Genomic DNA, 20,334 nt, shown 5'->3' with positions numbered 1-20,334 from the left:
TGGCCCAGAGCTTGGAGCCTGCTTCCGATTCTGTGTCTCCCTCTCTCTCTGACCCTCCCCCGTTCATGCTCTGCCTCTCTCTGTCTCAAAAATAAATAAATGTTAAAAAAAACAATTTAAAAAAAAAAAAAGAAAAATAGCTCTGGGTTCTGAATCTGGTCCTCCTGCTCAGTGGCTGTGTGATGTTGGGCAAATTACATAATTCTCTTTATTTCTTTAATATTTGTTTATTTTTGAGATACAGGAATAAATCATGAGCAGGGGAGGGGCAGAAAGAGAGGGAGACACAGAATCTGAAGCAGGCTCTAAGCTGTCAGCATAGAGCTTGACGTGGGGCTCATACAGACAAGCCGTGAGATCATGACCTGAGCCGAAGTTGGGAGTATAACCGACTGAGCCACTCAGGAGCCCTCAAATTACATCATTTTTTAGCTATAGTCTACTATGTGTGAAATGGGAAGTACACTGATACATAGTAAACATTCAGTTCATACTTCTATTACTATCATATTATTTTCTTCAAAAATTTTTTTAATGTTTATTTTTGAGAGAGACAGAGGGAGAGAGAGAGAGAGAGAGAGAGAGAGAGAGAGAGAGACAATGTGAGCTGGCGATAGGCAGAGAGAGAGGGAAACACAGAATCTGAAGCAGGCTCCAGGCTCTGAGCTGTCAGCACAAAGCCCAACACGGGGCTTGAGCCCACAAACCGTGACACCATGACCTGAGCCAAAGCCGGACGCCCAACCAACTGAACCACCCAGATGCCCCAAATATTATTAATATTCTTATTAGCCATCTTAGAAAAAGTTAGAAAGGTAAATTTGATGTTGGTGTATATCAGCCTCTTTGCTGGAGTAGAAGTAGAAATAGTGGGAAAAGTCTGATTATAAAAGATACAGTGATAAGTAAGAGAGACAGATCAGGTACTAATATGGCAGACTTTCCATTTTAGCATTCAGGATGGAAAAAAGATGGTTCCCCCTTTCTGAAAACTTACATGTATGTGTCTATTCCAGATAAGTCCTGCAGAAAGCTTGATGCACACTGTCAGGGACACACAGAACATGGCGAAGCTCAGGCACAGGTCGAAGGCTTGAAGCGTCAGGTGGTACACTTCATAGTGTGGTGGGTCCACGCAAGCTGATGGGAATTTTGCATATGGAAAAGGGAAGGCAACTGCATAACCGAGGTAACCGGTCCCCGCAATCCCTGAAAACGAGTAGAAGCAATATGGACCGAGGAGAGCAGATTCCAAGGCTATCGCAAAATGAAGTGGACATCCCATAATGCTTAGAATCACAAAGGTGAAACTAGCTTCCCACTGAAAATAAAACAAAAATAAATTGTTACTTTGGAAACTAGATTCTTCAAAAGCTTCTCAGCGATGTGGAGAAAGAAAGCGTTGTTGGATATTAATCTCTTTTACTGGGAAGTGAAGGAGAAATGGGTTACAATTTTCTCTTTAGGCCCTTTTAGTCTCTTCTTGAATCTACACTCTGGGAGAATAACATATCAGCCAACTGAGCCAAAAACTAATTGAATTCCATTCAACAAACATGTGTTTATTTATCTTCTATCATGTGTTAAGAGCCAGCTTACGGTGGGAAAAAGATGAATACCAGAATCCCTGCCTTATCCTAGGACCTTGCTAGTCAGGGCATGGTCCATGGTCCAGTAGCACTGACATCCCTGGAAGTTTGTTAGAAATGTAGAATCTCATACCTCCCCCAGATCTACTGTATCAGAATTTACATTTTAACCAGATTCCCAGGTGACTCACACTTATTTGAGCCAAGGGAAGATCTATGATCAGAACAAAGTAGTCTTTCTATATCCTGGGATTACTTGGTTCCCTACTATTGAAATGCAGTATATCATAGACTTCCCATCCTTTTTTTGGGGGGAGGAGAAGTAACAGAGACAGCGGAAGGACATCCCAAGCTGAGGAGTTGAGACTTAAACATACATTATTAAAAACAGAGGAGCCTATAGATCCATTTATTCAGAATGAAATTTGGGAGCATAACATTGGTTCTGTCCTCTCCAAATTGGAATACTTAAATATTTACAATAATCGCAGGAACTTGTAGAAAGTGTTTGGAGAAGAAATCAGGTATAAGTTATTCATTTAATGGGCACTTGGGTGGCAGTTGGTTGGGCGTCCGACTCTTGATTTCAGTTCAGGTCACGATCCCAGGGTTGTGGGATCAAACCCTGCATCGGGCTCTGTCCAAGCTGAGAGTGGAGCCTGTTTGAGACTCTCTCTCTCTCTCTCTCTCTCTCTCTCTCTCTCTTTCTCTCTCTCCCTCCCTCTCTCCCACTCATGCTCTCTCTCTCTCTAAAATAAAAATAAAAGATATTCATTTAAAGCCAGTTTATTACTGAAATCCGTCATAGTAAGGCATCAATCAGAAGGAACTCAATTATAATTGGAAATCACATTCTCTATGTTCCATCCTGAACTGGTAGAGGTTTGACCTTCAAACCTATTCAACCATCCTACTCAAGGTCTATATATTTACCAGGTATCTCTTGGTCCACTCTTTGTGAGCCACCAGCAGAAGTATACCGGTCATGATGGCCTGTGAAAGGAAAATGGAAAAATAATATCCATGATAGAATGTACCTCTGGAAAGAGTTCAATCTGTCTCATGGTTTGACAACTTTATTATGAACTAGAAAGAACAGCAAATGGCTAAATGGATTTATGGCTCTGATCTCTTCCTCATCTGGGATGACAATGAAGAAAAAAGCCATCAGTGTCATAAAGACATGATTCATACAAGCTTATTTTTTTTTTTTATTTTCTGTGTTGCCTTTGCCATTGCAATTATAACCTCCCCTACTGTAAGGTGTCACTGCAATAAAAGCTTGGCTTTATAACCCTTGCCATATGTTTTATTTTGATTAATTGTCTATCATTCATCTTTCCCACAAATTGCTAAAATTACAAATGGGAGGAACCAGAAAGGAAATGTGTCACAGAACCCTGAAAACTTGCCCAGCAACAGCATTATCTTTTACTCTTTGCTTTTCTTTTGAGATTCAGGAGCCTCAGCCTACTGGTAGGATGCAAATATGTGATCTCCGTGTCTCAAGTAACAAAGATTATAATTAGAGTGAATGCATGGCGGGACATTAATTGTTCTGGGTGCACTGGTGTTCAGCTTTTCAAAAGTTTTGTTTTGTTTTGTTTTGTTTTGTTTTTTAATAGCCTCCGTTGAGGGAAAAAGATCCAAAGTGCAGAATGAAAATAGTTCAACAAAGGAGGGAATGGTGTCAGGGCAATATATAATGAAAAAGAAAAAAGAATTCTGGGCTCATCTTTGATTCAGCTCCAGGTCTGGTGAAGGAGACCTTCTGTGGTCACTGAGCCTGGAAACTGCTTATTCCTGACCCATAAATCATTTGTTCCTGGTCAGGGAATGTTTTGAGGTTGAGAGAGACAACCAGGAAGAGACATGCCTGAAACCAGATATAGAATGAGGGCAGGAGTAAAAGCAGTTACGAATTAGGTTTTTGACAGAGAAATAAACATGACTGTATATATAGTATCAACAAATTTAAGGGGGTGGAAATCAGAGCTTCTACCAATATGGTTTTGTGATATGCTGCTTTTGTAGCTTCTGTGTCCAGCCTGTTTTTGTTTTTGTTTTTTTTTTTTAGATCCAGCTTTTCATTTTCCTGGCATATTTTATTTTGAACGCCCGACTTGGAGAATTCGAGAGAGGTGGGGGAGAAGTGTGCACATGTACGTTCACACAACACTTCTCGTGTGGCTCCGGCTGAAATTCCAGACGTGGCATTGCCACACCATAAAACTCCCGTGGATAAAAACAGAACCATCTGTAGTCGAAAGAGGTTGGCTTGATTCTCAAGAGGAAAGTTTCCAAGGGACCCTGTGGAGGTTGAGCCAGCATAAATAGCACAACAAAACAGAATTATGAAGAGCAATTGAACATTGATGCTGAGCTGGGGGCCAGTCTACGCTTTCAGAGGCAAAGGCATCCAATGGGCACGTTACTCCTCTACGGGCGAGAAACACGGGGGCAAACAAGAGAAAAGCGAAGGGGACACTCCTCTCCTGGTGTAACTCCAAGGAGAGAGCTGACATTATTAGACGCTTAGATTCCAGGCTGCCTTAACCACTTTGGCATGAACCGTTTCTTTCCTTTCAAAAGTTGAAAAATGCAGCCGAATTGCAGTCGCCTGATATTTTGGTTGTAGCTGCCAGCTTGAATTTTGCTTTGTTTACACAAAACTTTGAAAAGATCTTTCATGGAGTAGGCTGGTGTATGAATGCCATTCAGTAACTTGGGAAACCCACCCTGTGGACGGAGGTGGCTCAGGAGCGAGCACACCCATCTTCCCTGGTGCCCCTGTCCAGCATGCCTGCGAGACAGAGGGCGGGTGTCCCCTGAGTCATAGCCTCCTGTTTTCTTGCTTTCTTCTCTTTTTTAAACTCTTGTATTTAGACAGGGAAGAGGGAAGAAAGAGAAAGGAAGAGTTTTGAGGGTAGGGGAGAGAAGTCAAATGGGAAAAGGAAATGTGAGAGGCCGTGTCTGAGAGGCAAGAGCTGGGCACAACAGGGCAGTCGGGTTTCAGAAAGGACCCAGAGGAGGTGCCTGGAGAGAAGGCCCAGTCCTGCACTCTGTTCTCTCTCTACTCTTCTTGGCAGGCTAGCTTTCTGCTCCACAGGCAGTTCCAGAGAGATTGCTTGGGGTTTGCAACGGTAGCAACTAACACTCTGGTCGGATAATTGTGCGCCCTCCCACAGGATCTTTAAATTGCCCCCTGTAAAGGACATAAAGGACTAAAGGTTCCCAGAAGCAGACGAATTGAAGGGAGCGGGGAGGCATCACAACAGTAATAGAAACTTTTAGAGGGATCACTTTATTTATTTTGAGAGAGAGAGGGAGGGAGAGAGAGCCTGACAGCACAGAGCCTGACATGGAGCTCGAACTCACGAACCACAAGACCAGGACCTGAGCTGGAATCAAGAGTCAGATGCTTAACCGACTGAGCCATCCAGGTGCCCCTAGAGGAATCATTTTAATATGGGCTAATTTATTCACTTATAAACATCTGTTGTGAGTCTACTGCCAACAAGGGATGTGATAGGCACTCTGCAGATGGCATAATAGCATAAATTAACATTTACTGAACCCTTACTGTATGTATGCCAGGCACTACACTAAACATTTTACATGTGATAACTCATTTAATCCTTATAATGATGGAGATCTTCTCCGACTTTAAAAAGTTTATTTATTTATTTATTATTTTAAAGAGAGAGGGAGTGTGCATGAGCGGGAGAGAGGGGCAGAAGGAGAGAGAGAGAATCCGAAGCAGGTTCCACACTCAGCATGGAGCCTGACATGGGGCTTGATCTCACTACCACCAGGAGACCACTACCTGAGCTCAAACCAAGAGCTGGAAGCTTAACCGACTGAGCCACCCAGGTGCCCTGATCTCCTACTTTTTAGAAGATGGAACAGAGAGGATAAATAGGACAAGCAAGCTCACCAAGTAATAATCATACACACAGTGGCTCCAACTTTCATTGGAATTTGCAGTCCAGATGTGAAAGTAATGTGCATATAAGAATGTCCACAAAATGAGGCAGGAAGAGTGAGTACACTCCGTGTGAGAAGGGCCCAGTGACAAGATACCGCTTCCAGGGGGAACGATCGTGGAAGAAAGCAGCATGGGGGAAACGGGACCCGAAGCAGGTTTGAGGGATGGGTGTGATTTCAGCAGGAGATGGCAGAGGGAAGGGCAGTCTGGGCAGTGGGAGAAATGCGTGTAAAGGTGGGAAGGTGGCAGCCAGGCTTGGGAAACAGTGAGACAGGGGCACACCCATCTTCCCTCCCTTCCTTCCCATCCAGAGGGGCAGGAGCTCTGGTTCCTGGTAGAAAAGAGTAGGAAATCAGGCTTGAAAGCCACATGAGTCTAGGTTGAGAAGGGCCTCAAAATTCAGGCTAACATATCTCGGCTTCGTTTGGACAATGAAGCAACACTGAAGGTTTTTGAAGGAGGAGCTTGACTGACACAGCAGAGGTCTAGAAAGACAAGCCTGTGCTCAAGTGTGTGCTGGGTAGGAATGAGGTGAGGCCTAGGCGTCTCTGTTGGAATTGGGTCTTCAAAAAAAAATTTTTTTTAACATTTATTCATTTTTGAGAGTAAGAGAGATAGAGCATGAGCGGGGTAGGGGCAGAGAGAGAGGGAGACACAGAATCGAAACAGGCTCCAGGCTCTGAGCCATCAGCCCAGAGCCCGACGCGGGGCTCGAACTCACGGACCGTGAGATCGTGACCTGAGCTGAAGTCGGACGCTTAACCGACCAAGCCACCTAGGCGCCCCTTTAATGTCTATTTTTTGAGAGAGAAAGACAGAGCATGAGTGGGGGAGGGGCAGAGAGAGAGGGAGACACAGAATCTGAAGCAGGTTCCAGGCTCCAAGCTGTCAGGACAGAACCCCGTGTGGGGCTCTTGAACTAGTGAACCATGACATCATGACCTGAGCCGGAGTCGGACACTCAACTAACTGACTGAGCCACCCAGGAGCACCCCCAAAAAGACACGTCATTCTTTTTCTTCTTTCCCTCCCTTCTTTCTATACTCTCTCAATATATGTAATAAAATATTTTCCTACCAAAGCTCCATTCCAGATGGGGCAAGCAATCCAGACATTCCATCCTGTGAACCAAAGCTTGTAAGAAAAGACAGGGAAGAAAGCGATAACTCCAGAGAATACACTGAGAGTCCCCAGAGAAATGAGAATTCGGCCAGCAGCCTGGGATAGGCTCTGCATCTTCCTCTGTGACTTGGGTCCTGGACCTCAAAGATATTTTGTTACCAAAACATGAGGGTATGTCAGGCCTCAGTAAACAGAAGTTTCTTGGAGACAGTAGCCATGACGCATGTGGACTGTTGATCTACTTGGAAACAAGCTTGCATTTGTTTCACCAAAGATAGTGAATTGTAATGAAGTAATCCTTGACATAAATTTGATACAATTAATTCTAATACTAGTTTCCTGAGAGAAAGAGAAAGAGAGAGAGAGAGAGAGAGGGAGGGAGGGAGAGGGAGAAGTCATTCCTTGTTTTGGATTTCGGCCTCCATTCCCTTCATTCTGCCCTGTCGTGGGGAGTGCCCACTTCCTGGCTTAATCAGATTCAAAGGCTTGCTGACTGAGCTAATTGTTTCTCAACTCAACCTGCCTGGTGGTTCCAGCATAAAGCCAACATCCTTTGTGCACAATAGATCCACATTCCCAGCACAATTTCCCACAAAACAAAGTAAAAATAAGCACTCTGATCACTTTTCATTACATTTAATTTCAATGATTTCAAGCAAACGCAAGACCTCTCCCCATTGTTCAAAGTTCAGTTCTATTACCATACTTTTGAAGTTTTGATAAAGATTTTTGACACGGTTTCATTCCCAAAGGGGCATACGCTTCAGCATGGAGTTCTGTCTTGTTTTCTCGAAACCAGTTTCATTTTAGTTGTTTTATTATTAATTCAATTATCAAGTAGAGGACGAAGGTGGAAGTGTATGCGGTTGTAAAATGCACTTTGAGCAGTAACTTATTAGTCGGATGAAATACCAATCTCCGATCATTCTTTTTTCTTAATTTTTTTTTTTTTATCGCGAGTCCACCCGCCGCTGCCACCAGCCCCCGCCCTCCCCCCTCGGGCCACCCCCCCTCGGGCTACCCCCCCCCCCCAGGCTGCCCCCCCTCGGCCTGCCTCACCTCACAACCACCACCATGACCTCAGCCGCCACGGCCCCTACTCTCCAATCATTCTTGAATCATAATTCAATTCAATAATTAGACGTTGGGCTTATGTACATTGAAGTGATTGTAAAAGGCTTATCTCTTAATTTCTCATGTATTTGAGAAAGTGGTACATATTTGCTTTCGACTAATAGGACACGTTTGTTTCTTCTAAGATAATAATCTGAAAACACAGACCGTTTTCTGAAGATAGCTGAATAATTTTCCTGTTCTATATTAATACTCTTTCCTTTAAATGAGATGATGAAAAATAATTTTATGAATGGAAATGCAGTGGTTTAGAACACGGATTTTGGTATGAGACAGAGCTAGGATCCATTATCTGCCAGGTATGTGTCCTTGGGCAAGGGCTAATTTACTTAACTTTCTGGGTCTTTCTTCATATGGGAATAAAATTAGTGTATATCTCGCCGAGTGGTGATTAAAAAAAGTAAATGAGCCAATACATGTAAAATTCTCAGCACCGAGCTCTGTATAGCAAAGAAGCTTAGTTATCTCCCTATTATTACATTGGGCGGTCCATCTTTGGGGTTCTTTCAGCATGGGACAGAGGCACAGTCATTACTGTTGCTTTTATGCATCAACTTACAGACATTGGGTTTGACTCTTCCTGATCAATACGGTAAAACTCCTAAAGGATCCTTCCATGAATGGTGAGGAGGGAAGCTTCTCTCTGATTCTCTGCCTTTTTCTTTCCGTGTTTTGGCCTTCTACAGCAAGTCCACAGTGCGACCCAGATTTTGAAGCAGTGGCTTTCTTGGATATACAGGATCCAGGAAATCAGCTCAGGCTTTCTGCAATAGCTGTTATTTCCCATCTTCTGTCAACATGGTGGGAGGATATTCTCTCTCTCTTTTGTTCCTAATGCCACCAGGTAAGTTCTACAAGGGCAGACGCCTTCCAAGTCTTTTACAAGCCCTAGATGTGTAAGATGTTCCCAACACCTAGAATTGTGTCTGGCCCAGAATAGATACTTAATACGCATTTGTTGAACAAATGAACTAATACTTTGGACCTTGTAGCTGTGCACTTGGGCCCTGAGCGTCTGCCCCAGCATAGAGGTAAGTGTGTCCACTATGCCACACATAGTGCTAACCACAGAGTGCTAGCCGCTCTGTGCTAATCCTAGTGTTGCCCTTGCTACAGAGGGAAGGGGTCTGGACTGAGGAAAGACTTGTTTGTGTTAGTATCTGGTTTGGGCTGTTTTGACTTTTTCCTTTACTTTTTATCTCAAGGTTATAGCTACATGGTATGTCAATATACTGTGGGTCAGATCACTCTCCCCTGTTTGCGTGTTTGGAAAATAAAGACTGTTGAAATACTCATGTTAAACAGTACAAAGATGGCAAACAAAGAGAATATTTTTTGTTTTAATCTGGGGGGGCTTTTTTAGGGTTTGTAACACTGTCGGGCTAACCCTGATACTGCCAGTGTGACTTATAAACCTGAATTTATTCGTGATTAGAAGAATTGTCGCCCCTTAATGTGAAGAAGAAAAGGGACAGAGGTAGAACCAGGGATTTCTCGCTATGTATTTTCCCAGCCACACGTTTCCGCAGGAATCTACCCGCACCAGCTTCCTTAAAGCAAAGAGACTTGCAGAGAAGGCAGCTAATTGGAAAGGAGAGAGTGTAATTCTGCTTGTGACCAGGGCTTCCTCTCAGATGGGCCATGTCTTCCGTGTTCCCGGTGTCCGCACGCAGCAAGGCTCACAGGGCCCCCACCACCTCCTGTCCCCCTCCAGCGCCCCCTGCCTCCCATTTGGCACCACAGGAAGGGGGTGTGCAATCAATCCTCCTTGGAGGCTGCTTTGCAGACCCTACCTTCCCCCTTACCTAGGGGGATCCAGCAGTCTTTGCTCAGGAAAGAATGGCAGAGGTTGTGCCAAACTCCTCTTCAATCCAGCTTTGCCACTGAAAAAAAAAAAAAAGAAAGAAAGAAATGTAACCTAAATCCCCCCCAAAGGGTGGGATAATGTCAGCAATGCTGAAGGAGAGAAGCTGATTTGGACACTCTCTACCTCTTTACATGTGAACCCTAGAAATAGCTCTGCATGCATCTTGTTCTGTTTTTTTTTTTTTTTTTTTTAAGTGGGTCTCAAAGTTACAGAAAGGGGACTGTTTTTGTCAAGGTAAAAGAAAACAGACCTCTAAACAAGAGATGAAATTAAAATGCTTTATTGTCCCAGCAGCTTCAGATGATTAGCTTCATTTGTTTACATATTGGAGAGGTAGCTCCTGTAGCAGAAAGAGCATGGACTTTGACATCAGAAAGACCCGGGTTTGATACTAAGGATTCCATCTGATATATATACAAAAGGAATGACAAAATTAGAAAATTAACACTCTGCTACCCCCCTTGTGCTTGGGATTCAAGCACAATGGAAAAGGATACTTTTACAGCGGAAAATATGGTGGTCACCACCTTAACCAAGTGATCAAACTTTGTATCACCAATACCAGGAGAAATTGACATCAGTGCCTCCTGATATGATGCAACGGAAGTCTACACTGTCACCTGAATAGTGTTTTGGGCAAAAATGTTTGGCCTGGATCTAATCACAAAGAAACAATCAGACAAATTCGGGTTACGGGCACATTTACGAAGCAGTAGCCTGGACTCTTCAAAAATGTCCATGTCATGAAAGGTAATAAAATATTTCTGAGACAATTGGAAAAATTTAAATATGCATTTAATATTGGATAGCAGTGTATCAATGCTGAGTATCTTGGGAGTATGAATGGCATGATACTTATATAAAAGAATGTCCCATTGGTGAAACTAGTTTAGTGTTTCTTATGCTTTTTTCAGCTTTTCTATAGGTACAAAAATTTTAAATTGAACGGTGAGGAAAAAAAAAAGCAAATTTATTAACTGCATAAAATGAAAGGTCTAACTTTTATTCAGACATATGGCTACAACTGGCTCAATAATCCTTGACAGTATTGATGAAAGCAGGTCACAGTATAAGGACTGTAAGGAAAAATCCACTGCCTGCCTTCAACACCAACATGGAGCCCGTCTTCTTAGCACAGGGACAATGGAACAGGTATGTTAGCTTACACTGTGAAGATATATCGCTCATGCGGACCCAGTGATGAGTATCTTCTATATACTCTTTTGTCTTTCCAGCTATTCAAGTGTCTTAACAGCATAAAAACCTTCCTAATGATCATTCATTTGCTTCTGCTTTTTACTAACCATTTGACTTCAACTTTGAGTGAACCCTCTCTTCTCATAATGGCTTGGGGTTTTAAGGAGAGCAAAGTTCAGTTTTTATCATCCCTAACTGGGAATTGTCAAATTTAAAGCCTTCCAATCTGCAAGATGTTTGGACCCAAATGGAGATTTGTGCATCAACTTGTACTTACCTAATTTAGATTTTATCTGCCTTTTGTATATCTGACCCCCGAATGTGTTTTGAAATCATCTGGAATTTATCAGAATTTTCCCATGTTTTTGCAGAGCAAAACAACTTAAGTGTGTCGCGGCAAACTTGTGCAGCTCGCTGTCAGTTTGCTCTCCCGAGCCTTGCAGCTGCAAGGAAATACTCTTATTGGCAGGCTTGACCTCGCCAGGCAGCCTCCCACAGGCTACTGTGGAGATGGTCTGTCCTTGGAAAGGCTGCTCCTATCTTGTTTAATCATGGAGACAGAGGAGCCACAGATAGAACTGAGATTGTGGCAGCGGCTGTGATTGATTGGTGCTTTGGCCACCAAGGAGCGGGGAAGAAACTAAGAAAACAGGAAGAGAGAAACAGTGGGGGTGTCTGGAGAAGAGAGGTGGAGAGAAGATGGAGAGGAAAGAAGGACAACAAGAGGGGAGTCAGAACATAGAAGAAAACATTCCCGAAGCCAAAAACAGCTTCTTGCGTCACTCACAGATCCAAAGCCTGGGTCTGGACAGAGTTGATTCCAGGACAGAGGACCGATGGAAACCACGGACCATTCATGTACATTTTACAAAAGATATTTGTAGGGTGGACAAAAGGGAAATAAATAGAGAGAAAGGGCAAAGGAGCAGAATGAGAGAGAAGGAACTCTATGCAACCTGAAATGTTCTCAGATTATGCTTGTTTTCAAGTTGATTTCAGGGACAGACCTTGAAATCCTCTTAGACAGGAAATGTATACTCATTTAGTTCCTTCTCTTGGCATTTTTGAAAAAGGAAAGAACCAAATTGCTCTGTGAGAAACTAAACCCACGTTTGGATCCAATTATATCCATGCAATAAGCAAAAGAGAGGGAGGAACGGTGAGGATGGCTTCACTACCGTTGTCGTTGTTTTTTCCATTTTACAGATGACAAAGCTGAGGTTCTGAGGTGTTAAGTAACAAAGGTGACACAACCAATCAGCATTGAATCCTGGCTTTGAATCTGGGGATGCTCGACTCCGAAGCTGGTAATTTTTGTTCTTCACTACCAGGTCAGTTTACAGATGTACTACATCTTGTAAAACATACATGCATATGTGAAAATTGAACCATGAAGTATACCAAAGCTGTATACCAGGGCTGTACTCAAACCAAGAACATAATAGGAAGGGAGATGATGCTGCGTATACACAGAGGAGACAGTTTTAGAACTGCTGATTCTACTCCCAGTTAGAGAGAGAGAGAGGGAGGGAGCGAGAGATTCCTCGTTATTTCATTTTATAAAATTAGAACAAAGGGGAAAACTGAAACCAAAGTTTCATTTCTATGTACTGAAGTAGAAATCCGAATTTCTATCTAGAGCATTGCTGTGCCTTGTTTTCCATCTTTCAGTGCTTCACGTGGGGGCTCTTGCCCTTAGTGTGGAGATGATGGCTGTTGCACGCATTGTTCCCGAATGGCTGGCCAAGGGTGGAGGCTAAAACAAATGAATAAGACGGGGGAGCAGCATAATGCAGTAGGGAAAGACCACGGCTGTGTGACCTTGAGTAAATCAAAACCTCTCACCATCTTGATGTCCTTCTTGGCAACATGTGGAGGTTAGACTAGATAATTTTTAAGATTCCTTCCATATCTAAGATGCCGTGACTTGAAAGAAATCCCAAGGGAGCTAAACTGCCTGCGTGGCCCAAATGCCTGGCTCTAAGAAGCCTTTATCAGTAAAAATGCTATCTCCTTGAGGGCTGGGAACCACCAGCTAGATCTACTTCTGTCTGGTATAAGCGAAGGGAACAAACCAAGCACTGCACACTGTCTATTGGCCAATTGGATTTTTGCTGGAGAGATTTCACCTAGAGTTCCTCTCCGGAGGCCTCACTTTGCCCTCCTGGCACACCAATAGACAGCCCTGAGCCAGCATCCGCCAGCTGGATAATTAACAGCCTTTCAGTAACAAATTGGTGATCTCAGCCCAGCCCTGGTGACTGTGTCATAAAATAATTAAAACTTGTCAACCAACACAGCAAAGGCCAAGAAGGGAAAGGATTGAAGGAACGTAAAGCCAAATCGCTCTTCTTTTCCAGCTCCTTGAAAAGGGATGAAAAGCCGGGAGGCAACTGGTACCCTTAGGAGCCATGGAGTACCTCGTGTAGATAAACAGACTGATGAGAATTAAGTGAGGCTCTGGACATGCAGAGAACTCAAAGATAAATCCCCACCCACTAGCTGAGAGCGTCTAGGTAGGGTTAACCTTTCTAAACCAGCTTCTGATTGGCCAGGAAACAGAGTCCTTACTCTACTCTCCAAGCAATGGTTAAAATATCAGGAACCTCAGTTTTCTGTATGCTCATAATACAAGAAAGCAAGGTGAGCTAAGGATGGTACAAACACTTGATTCATTCCCACAATTCATCCAGGTCTCTGCTCAAAAAGCCCCTCATCACAGACCTTTCTCATCAATCTCTTCCCCCATCCCTCTATTGAGCTTAATTTTTATCATCTGACTTTATTCTTCATAGCTCTTGCCTTATTTGTTAGCTGTGTGTCTTCTCGACTAAAATGAAAGCTCCATGAAGGCAAAGACTTTGTTTTGTTCCCTGTTACATTCCAGAGCCAAGAATAATACCTGGCCCATAGTAGATGCTTAGGAAGTACTGATGAATGAATGAATGAATGAATGAATGAAACTGCTTTTATCTAGACGATTTTGCTGAGAAAGCTGGCTCCTCAGGGCTTCACTTGGAAACATTTAATATCTTGGTACCTTAAATCTCTCCATTCCCTCTCCATGAAAATCCACATAGAAACACGAAGAAAATCTTCCAGGTTGACTCTCTGAGCTGTGAGACCGCACTGCAGATACATGTGCATTGTATGTGAATATATAGGAGAGGTGTGCCCATCCTGGGATTATTTTAACCTTGCTCTACCAGCATGTGACAAACATCCACATGACTCTGTGTTAAATAGAGGAAGAAACAAGGCCACAGACGAACCGCGTGAGTCTAGCAAGAACTTCCGCCTCTGGGAGAAAGCTCGAATGTGCCTCTTAATCCACGGTGATGCCAACTTTTAAAGCGGCTCATATTCACAGGGATCTATCTAATTGAATGATCTTATGCATCTCTGTCTATTCAAGGGTTTCATCGACTTCTTTATCTGGCTACTTTTCATAGATAACAAGTGTCTTCTCCTACTCTATAGAAAAATGAAATAGTGAAGATATGAAAATTTGTACTCATGAGAAGTGGATTATACAAACTTATGCTTGTAGCATATTTCCATTCAGATGATATTGTGATCTTTTCTGAGATAGGACAACTGGTAAACTAAGTGCATCCTTTTGACATAAGGAGTTGGGTAGCATAGTATAAACACCTACTTTTATCAGATGATGCTATCATTTGTGTACACAAAGGCCCACACTTTCCTTTCTCTTTTCAACAACGCAGATACCCTGCCCTGGTTTTTATTTATTTATATATTTATTTTAAACAGGAGAAAAAGGCATTTTTAGATACTTCCCCATCTCATTGTCCCAGTACATAAGCCTTTCTATTTCTTCCTCATGATCCACACAAAGCTAATTGACATTCAAGATAAAAGCTCGGCCTAAGCAAGCCTCCTTTACCCAACTGACAAGTTCGCTAAAAAACATGTGGGGCAATAAGAATGAAAAGTACATAGTAATGACCCAACTAGAGAATTGCAGAATGGAATGGGACCTGAGAGATCAGCCAGTCCATGCCTGTCATTTCACAGACTAATTCCATGGTCAAAATACCAATACAGAAAGCTGTCTAACTGCAACCTTAACGTAATTTAATAAGCCAGTTGTGACCACTGATCTTTCTGCTATATCTACATTTAGCACTAGGTGTTGCTCTACCGCTATTTAAAGTCAGATTTCTTTGATACGCAGCAGGAGCTGAGCCTCCTAATTTGAGTTCTGTTCTGCAAATGCTGAGTTTTTAAGACGATACCCTGCTAGTATTTGCTGTGTTTCATTGAACCAGCTTCATTTAAATGGTGCAGCTCTTGCATACTGAATCTACCGAAACAGCCACTCTGCAAAGGAGTGATCGATACATGCCAGGGAAAGGCTACTCCAAAGTCAAATTTTTCAAATTGTCCTAATTCAAATATTTACTTAAACTCTGTTTTTATATTATGTGCAATGCAAGGGGAATGACATTGTTGCTGTGTGTTTCCTGGAACTGACTGTCTGCTACAAGGCCACAGATAAAGTTTGTTTATAGAAAAACAAAATATGAAAAAAAAAAGTTTAGCACTCTTCTATTTGGGGTTTAATACTCCCACACATACCAAGGGGGAGGAAGGACAACTCTCTAGAACCTTTCTTTCCCCAGGGCAACAGAGGACAGAAATGCTTTAACCCCCTCTAGTGACAGATGCATCATTACTTATATTAGTTCAGTTCTTCAATTTGAATGGCAATATCGTAGGGAGAAACAGCTCCTGCTTTAAGAATCTCATAGTTTTTGGGGAGCCTGGGTAGCTCAGTCAGTTGAGTGTCCGACTTCAGCTCAGGTCATGATCTCATGGTCCATGAGTTTGAGCCCCGTGTTGGGCTCTGTACTGACAGCTCGGAGCCTGGAGCCTGCTTCCGATTCTGTGTCTTCCTCTGTCTCTGGCCCTCCCTCACTCACACTCTGTCTATCTTTGTCTCAAAATAAACATTAAAAAAAAAAAAAGAATTTCATAGTTTTTCCTAAATTTTCAATTCACCTTTAAGTTTTAAAGGGAATACAATTCAACTATTAAGTATGAATCTTTGACATCATTACTCAGTTGTTTCAACTTGGATAAATTTGATATAAGCTCAGCATAAATGTTCAAGTTCTACAGGTCACACGTTATAATTATCTGATACTGAGTTTAAAATCGTCTGGATATATGGAACAGAACAATGTCTCATATATTGTTGCTAAACTTTTTTTTTTCAGTTTTGGTTATTTGCCAATAATTATTTGTGTCGCCAATAATCAGGCAATGATGCTAATAATAGTCCTAGATTTTTATTTTTATTTTTTTAATTTTTATTTATTTTTTTAAAATATAATTTACTGTCACATTGGTTTCCATACAACACCCAGTGCTCATCCCAACAAGTGCCGTCCTCCATGCCCAACAGTCCTAGATTTTCCTAGCAGAGAGGAAGGTGGAAGAAGGAAGCCAGAGTAGAAGCATCCTAATCCCATTACCAGGCTTAGCATAGCGGGAGAGAAGTAGTTAACACAAAGTTAGCTGCTAGGATCCATAATATAAACTCTTTGGTCTAGTCCTAAAGAGAGAGTTCCTTCCAATTTTTATAGTTCAGGCCTCAGGCTGAAAAAACTAAGGGCTTGGCTGAAGTTTGACTTTCTTATAAAATGTTCTTTTCAGCTTTCTCCCCAGCACAAATCAGCCTTTCTTTTCTGAAGATTCTATTTCCTTTACATCCTTTGAGGATAAAACTATGCTTTGTGGTTTTTAGACCATATTCACTTAGGATATTTAAAAACAGAGCAAATTCTACTGTTTCTTCCAATTCTCTCTTCACAGAGGTTCTCCTTTCCTCGCTCCTTATAGCATCAATGATCGCCTAGAGTGGTATCCATTACTGTTTTTGCACTTCATCTGTTACGCTCCATATGAAAGATGGGCAGCTTTTCAAAAGAGATAGGTCAGACTCCTGATCCACGTTCTTGTAAACTTGGGGTAAGAGGTGTTTATGTGTTAGGAAAATTGTCTATTTCCTATAAAAGGGGGGGACGGAAGAATTTTTGAAAGCGTCCATTTTGTAAATCATGTTTAGTGAGTGGCAGGAAGGAGAGGCACGATGTGGTAGACTCTGAGGAAGTTTCTGCCATCTTTAGTCAGACCCACTTCTGTATGGACCTTATATAGGTAAGTCCTCTGGTGTGTGTGTATGAGATAAGAAACAGTAAGACCTACGGAAATAGACATCATTTACACACACAGACACGCATACACAAATCACAAAACGCTTACCCTTTGTTTTTCTTTTCTTTTTTTAAGTTTTAAAATTTTATTTATTTTTGGGGGGAGCAGAGAGAGAGGGAGAGAGAGAATCCCAAGCAGGCTGTGCTGTTGGCCAGAGCCCGATGTGGGGTTTGAACTCACGAATCACGAGATCAAGACCTGAGCTGAAATCAAGATTTGCATGCTTAACCAACTGAGCCACCCAGGTGTCCTTGTTTTTCTTTCTTTTTTTTTTTTTCCAACGTTTATTTATTTTTGGGACAGAGAGAGACAGAGCATGAACGGGGGAGGGGCAGAGAGAGAGGGAGACACAGAATCGGAAACAGGCTCCAGGCTCTGAGTCATCAGCCCAGAGCCCGACGCGGGGCTCGAACTCACGGACCGCGAGATCGTGACCTGGCTGAAGTCGGACGCTTAACCGACTGCGCCACCCAGGCGCCCGGATGTTTATTTATTTTTGAGACAGAAAGAGACAAAGCACAAGCTGGGGAGGAGCAGAGAGAGAGGGAGACACAGAATCTGAAGCAGGATCAGAGCCTGACGTGGGGCTCGAACTCATGGGCTGGGAGATCATGACCTGAGCCAAAGTCAGATGCTTAACCTACAGAGCCACCCAGACGCCCCTTCTATCCTTCTTATTCTCTAGACAGGTTACATCTGTACAATTCCAAAAAGGTGACTATAACTCCTGCTTTTGCTTAAAAAAATTGTTTCCAGCCTCACTTAACAGCCTTTATTTTAAGTTCGTTCCAAGAGTGAGACAAAAATCTCTCTACCAAAAGGAAAATAAAAGCCAAATTCCTATGCTTTTGCCTCATTTCATGTTTTATTATTCTATGTTCCCTAATAATACATTCTGTAAATATTGAAATGGGCACGTGTTCTGTGGACGGGAAGCAAGGCTATGCAGTTAACACAAGTCGTCATCTCCAGACGACGTCCATTTTAGGCCACGTGCAATTTATATATTTTTTTCTCCTCTCTTGATATAGAAAAAAAAAAGAGAAAAAAAACCCCCGAAAAACATTATAGAACCCAACTATATGCATTTTGAGGTCAATGAGTCTGATGCTCCCAGCGACGTCAGAGCTGGCCCGAACTGAAGCCTGGAGATGTGCTTGCTGAGGTCCACAAATGAGAAAATGTAGCGATGAGGGGAGACCATATTACTGCAAGGTGCTATACTTAAAAGCTTATGAAAGTATAGAAGTATTATTGATGTCTAGAAATGTTTGTGTACAACCAGCTAAGCCCACACACACTGTGAAGAAGTCATTGTATGTGTTTATAATAATAGCAATAAAAAAATCTCCCCAAATCTGCTTACCTTTTCCTTGTTAATTCTGAGTTAAAGACAGTCATTATAAGAAAGACGTTTCAAAGTGCATTTATACTTTTGTCGAGTGGAAGAAGTATTTACAACATAGGTTTAATTGTGTTTTCAAAAGTATAATAATTCCAGTCAGGCAAAATGTGTGTTCTATTTCCTTAGAGGAGATTTGCAACTTTTTTTGGGTGCACTTTCAACAAAAATTTTTTTAATGTTTATTTGTTTTTGAGAGACAGAGAGAGACAGAGCATGAGCATTGAGGGGCAGAGAGAGAGGGAGACACAGAATCCAAAGCAGGCTCCAGGCTCTGAGCTGTCAGCACAGGGCCCCACGCCAGGCTCGAACTCATGGACCATGAGATCATGACCTGAACCGAAGTCGGACACTTAACCAACTGAGCCACCCAGGTGCCCCTGGGGTGCACCTTTAAGGGAGCAAAAATTTTCCTTTTAAATACTGGCGTTAGAGTCACTTTGGAATGAGCAATCCGTAGGTTCTCCCTAACCTAAAGGAGGTGTTTGTAAACAGACGACCTACCTCTATAGCACAAGTGAGTTATCTTTTATCAGCATTTTCTCATCATGAATGATAAGGGAATATGCTCTTTGATGTACATCAGTTTTCCTTTCAGATTTTTTTCCAAAATATTTCAAAACACTCTGATTCCCTAGGCCATACCATTTTCCTCTGACCTTACTCCCTCCTGCAGAATTCAGCCAGAGAATGGTCTCCTGTCTCCCTCTGGGAGTCTGCTACTCCTGCCACACAGGATCCCACACTCATTTCCTCCAGTTGCCTCTAGGCGGCCCTGGGCCCTGGGCCTTCACCCAGCAGCTGATGTGATGCTCTGCTGCATGTCCTTGGCAGATAGTGGGAGTATGGTCTAGTACATTATCTTTGGATGAGGACTCTGGCCTTGACTCTCCTTCCTCGGGAGTTTTCTTCCTCAGGGGACTCCTCAGTCTCACACAAATACAGCTGGCCCTGGAACCTCCCTAGGCTTGTCTGAATTTGCAACAGTTTAGGCCGGTCTGGGGGCCCTCTGTTACATAAAGATTGGGCTCTCGCTCCCAGTCATCAACTGTTTTGTGTTTAGTACTCTCTGACTCTATAGAAAGATAGGCAGGAAGGAGAGTGGGAAGAAAGGAAGAAGAAAAGAAGGAAAAGAAGAAAGAAGGGAAAGAAGAAAGAAACAGAAAGAAAGACAAGAGAAAGAAAAGCAAAAAAGAAAGACAAGAAAGAAAGACAAAACAAAGAAAGACAAAAGAAAGACAAAGAAAAGTAAGGAAGAAAAGAACAGAAAGAAAAGAAAGAAATTTAAAAGGATGAAAGAAGAGGACTAGAAATAAAAATCCTAAGAGGTACACATTTCCTTCCTGTAAAAAAGGTTATTACCTACTTGGTTATAAGTATTCATAGCTAAATACACTGCAGATTTTATAATAAGATGACTAAATTAGAGCGCATATCTAAATGCCAACTTAAAGACTTTTGGGAAACTGTCAATCAATACCAGTGAGGTTAACCAGAATCTCCTCTTATGGGAGATGTCATCATAAAGAACACTTTCTCTACCTAGGACCAAATCCAGATTCATGGTTTTAGCAAATGAGAGTAGAAAACATCTTTTACCCATCAATCTCAAAATGAACCGTGAGCTGGACTTTAGAAACAAGCTTAGCTTTAACAATTTTTGAAAGCCCTTGTGCAATATTTTGCACAAATACACTCAATGGGGAGGAAGTTACAAGTTCGGGAAATTGCAGAAAGGTATCTGTTCTTTAGCTGATCTAAGTATTGGGTCCAAACAAGTGCGTGGACTCCA

The 20,334-nt window shown here is 42.3% G+C and overlaps 1 protein-coding gene across 5 annotated transcripts in view; it reads right to left on the bottom strand.

Moving 5' to 3' along the window:
- Positions 1 to 20,334, bottom strand: part of TMEM212 (transmembrane protein 212) — a 48,190-nt gene that overhangs the window by 10,952 nt on the left and 16,904 nt on the right. For 2 of the 5 annotated variants that reach the window (XM_047874314.1, XM_047874313.1), the window contains exons 1-3: positions 6,655 to 6,813; positions 2,523 to 2,582; positions 998 to 1,321 (exon numbers count right to left, since the gene is read on the bottom strand). In XM_047874314.1, the coding sequence (XP_047730270.1) occupies positions 998 to 1,321; positions 2,523 to 2,582; positions 6,655 to 6,813 (543 nt within the window). Of the gene's footprint in view, positions 1 to 997; positions 1,322 to 2,522; positions 2,583 to 6,654; positions 6,814 to 9,536; positions 9,717 to 20,334 lie in introns of those variants that run through there. The other 3 variants (XR_007155506.1, XR_007155508.1, XR_007155507.1) reach the window with 3 other exon arrangements.

The sequence above is a fragment of the Prionailurus viverrinus genome, chromosome C2 (assembly GCF_022837055.1).
Source record: "Prionailurus viverrinus isolate Anna chromosome C2, UM_Priviv_1.0, whole genome shotgun sequence".
NCBI lineage: Eukaryota > Metazoa > Chordata > Mammalia > Carnivora > Felidae > Prionailurus > Prionailurus viverrinus.
Note: the sequence above shows the minus strand (reverse complement) of the source record. Positions and strands in the feature narration are given on the sequence as shown.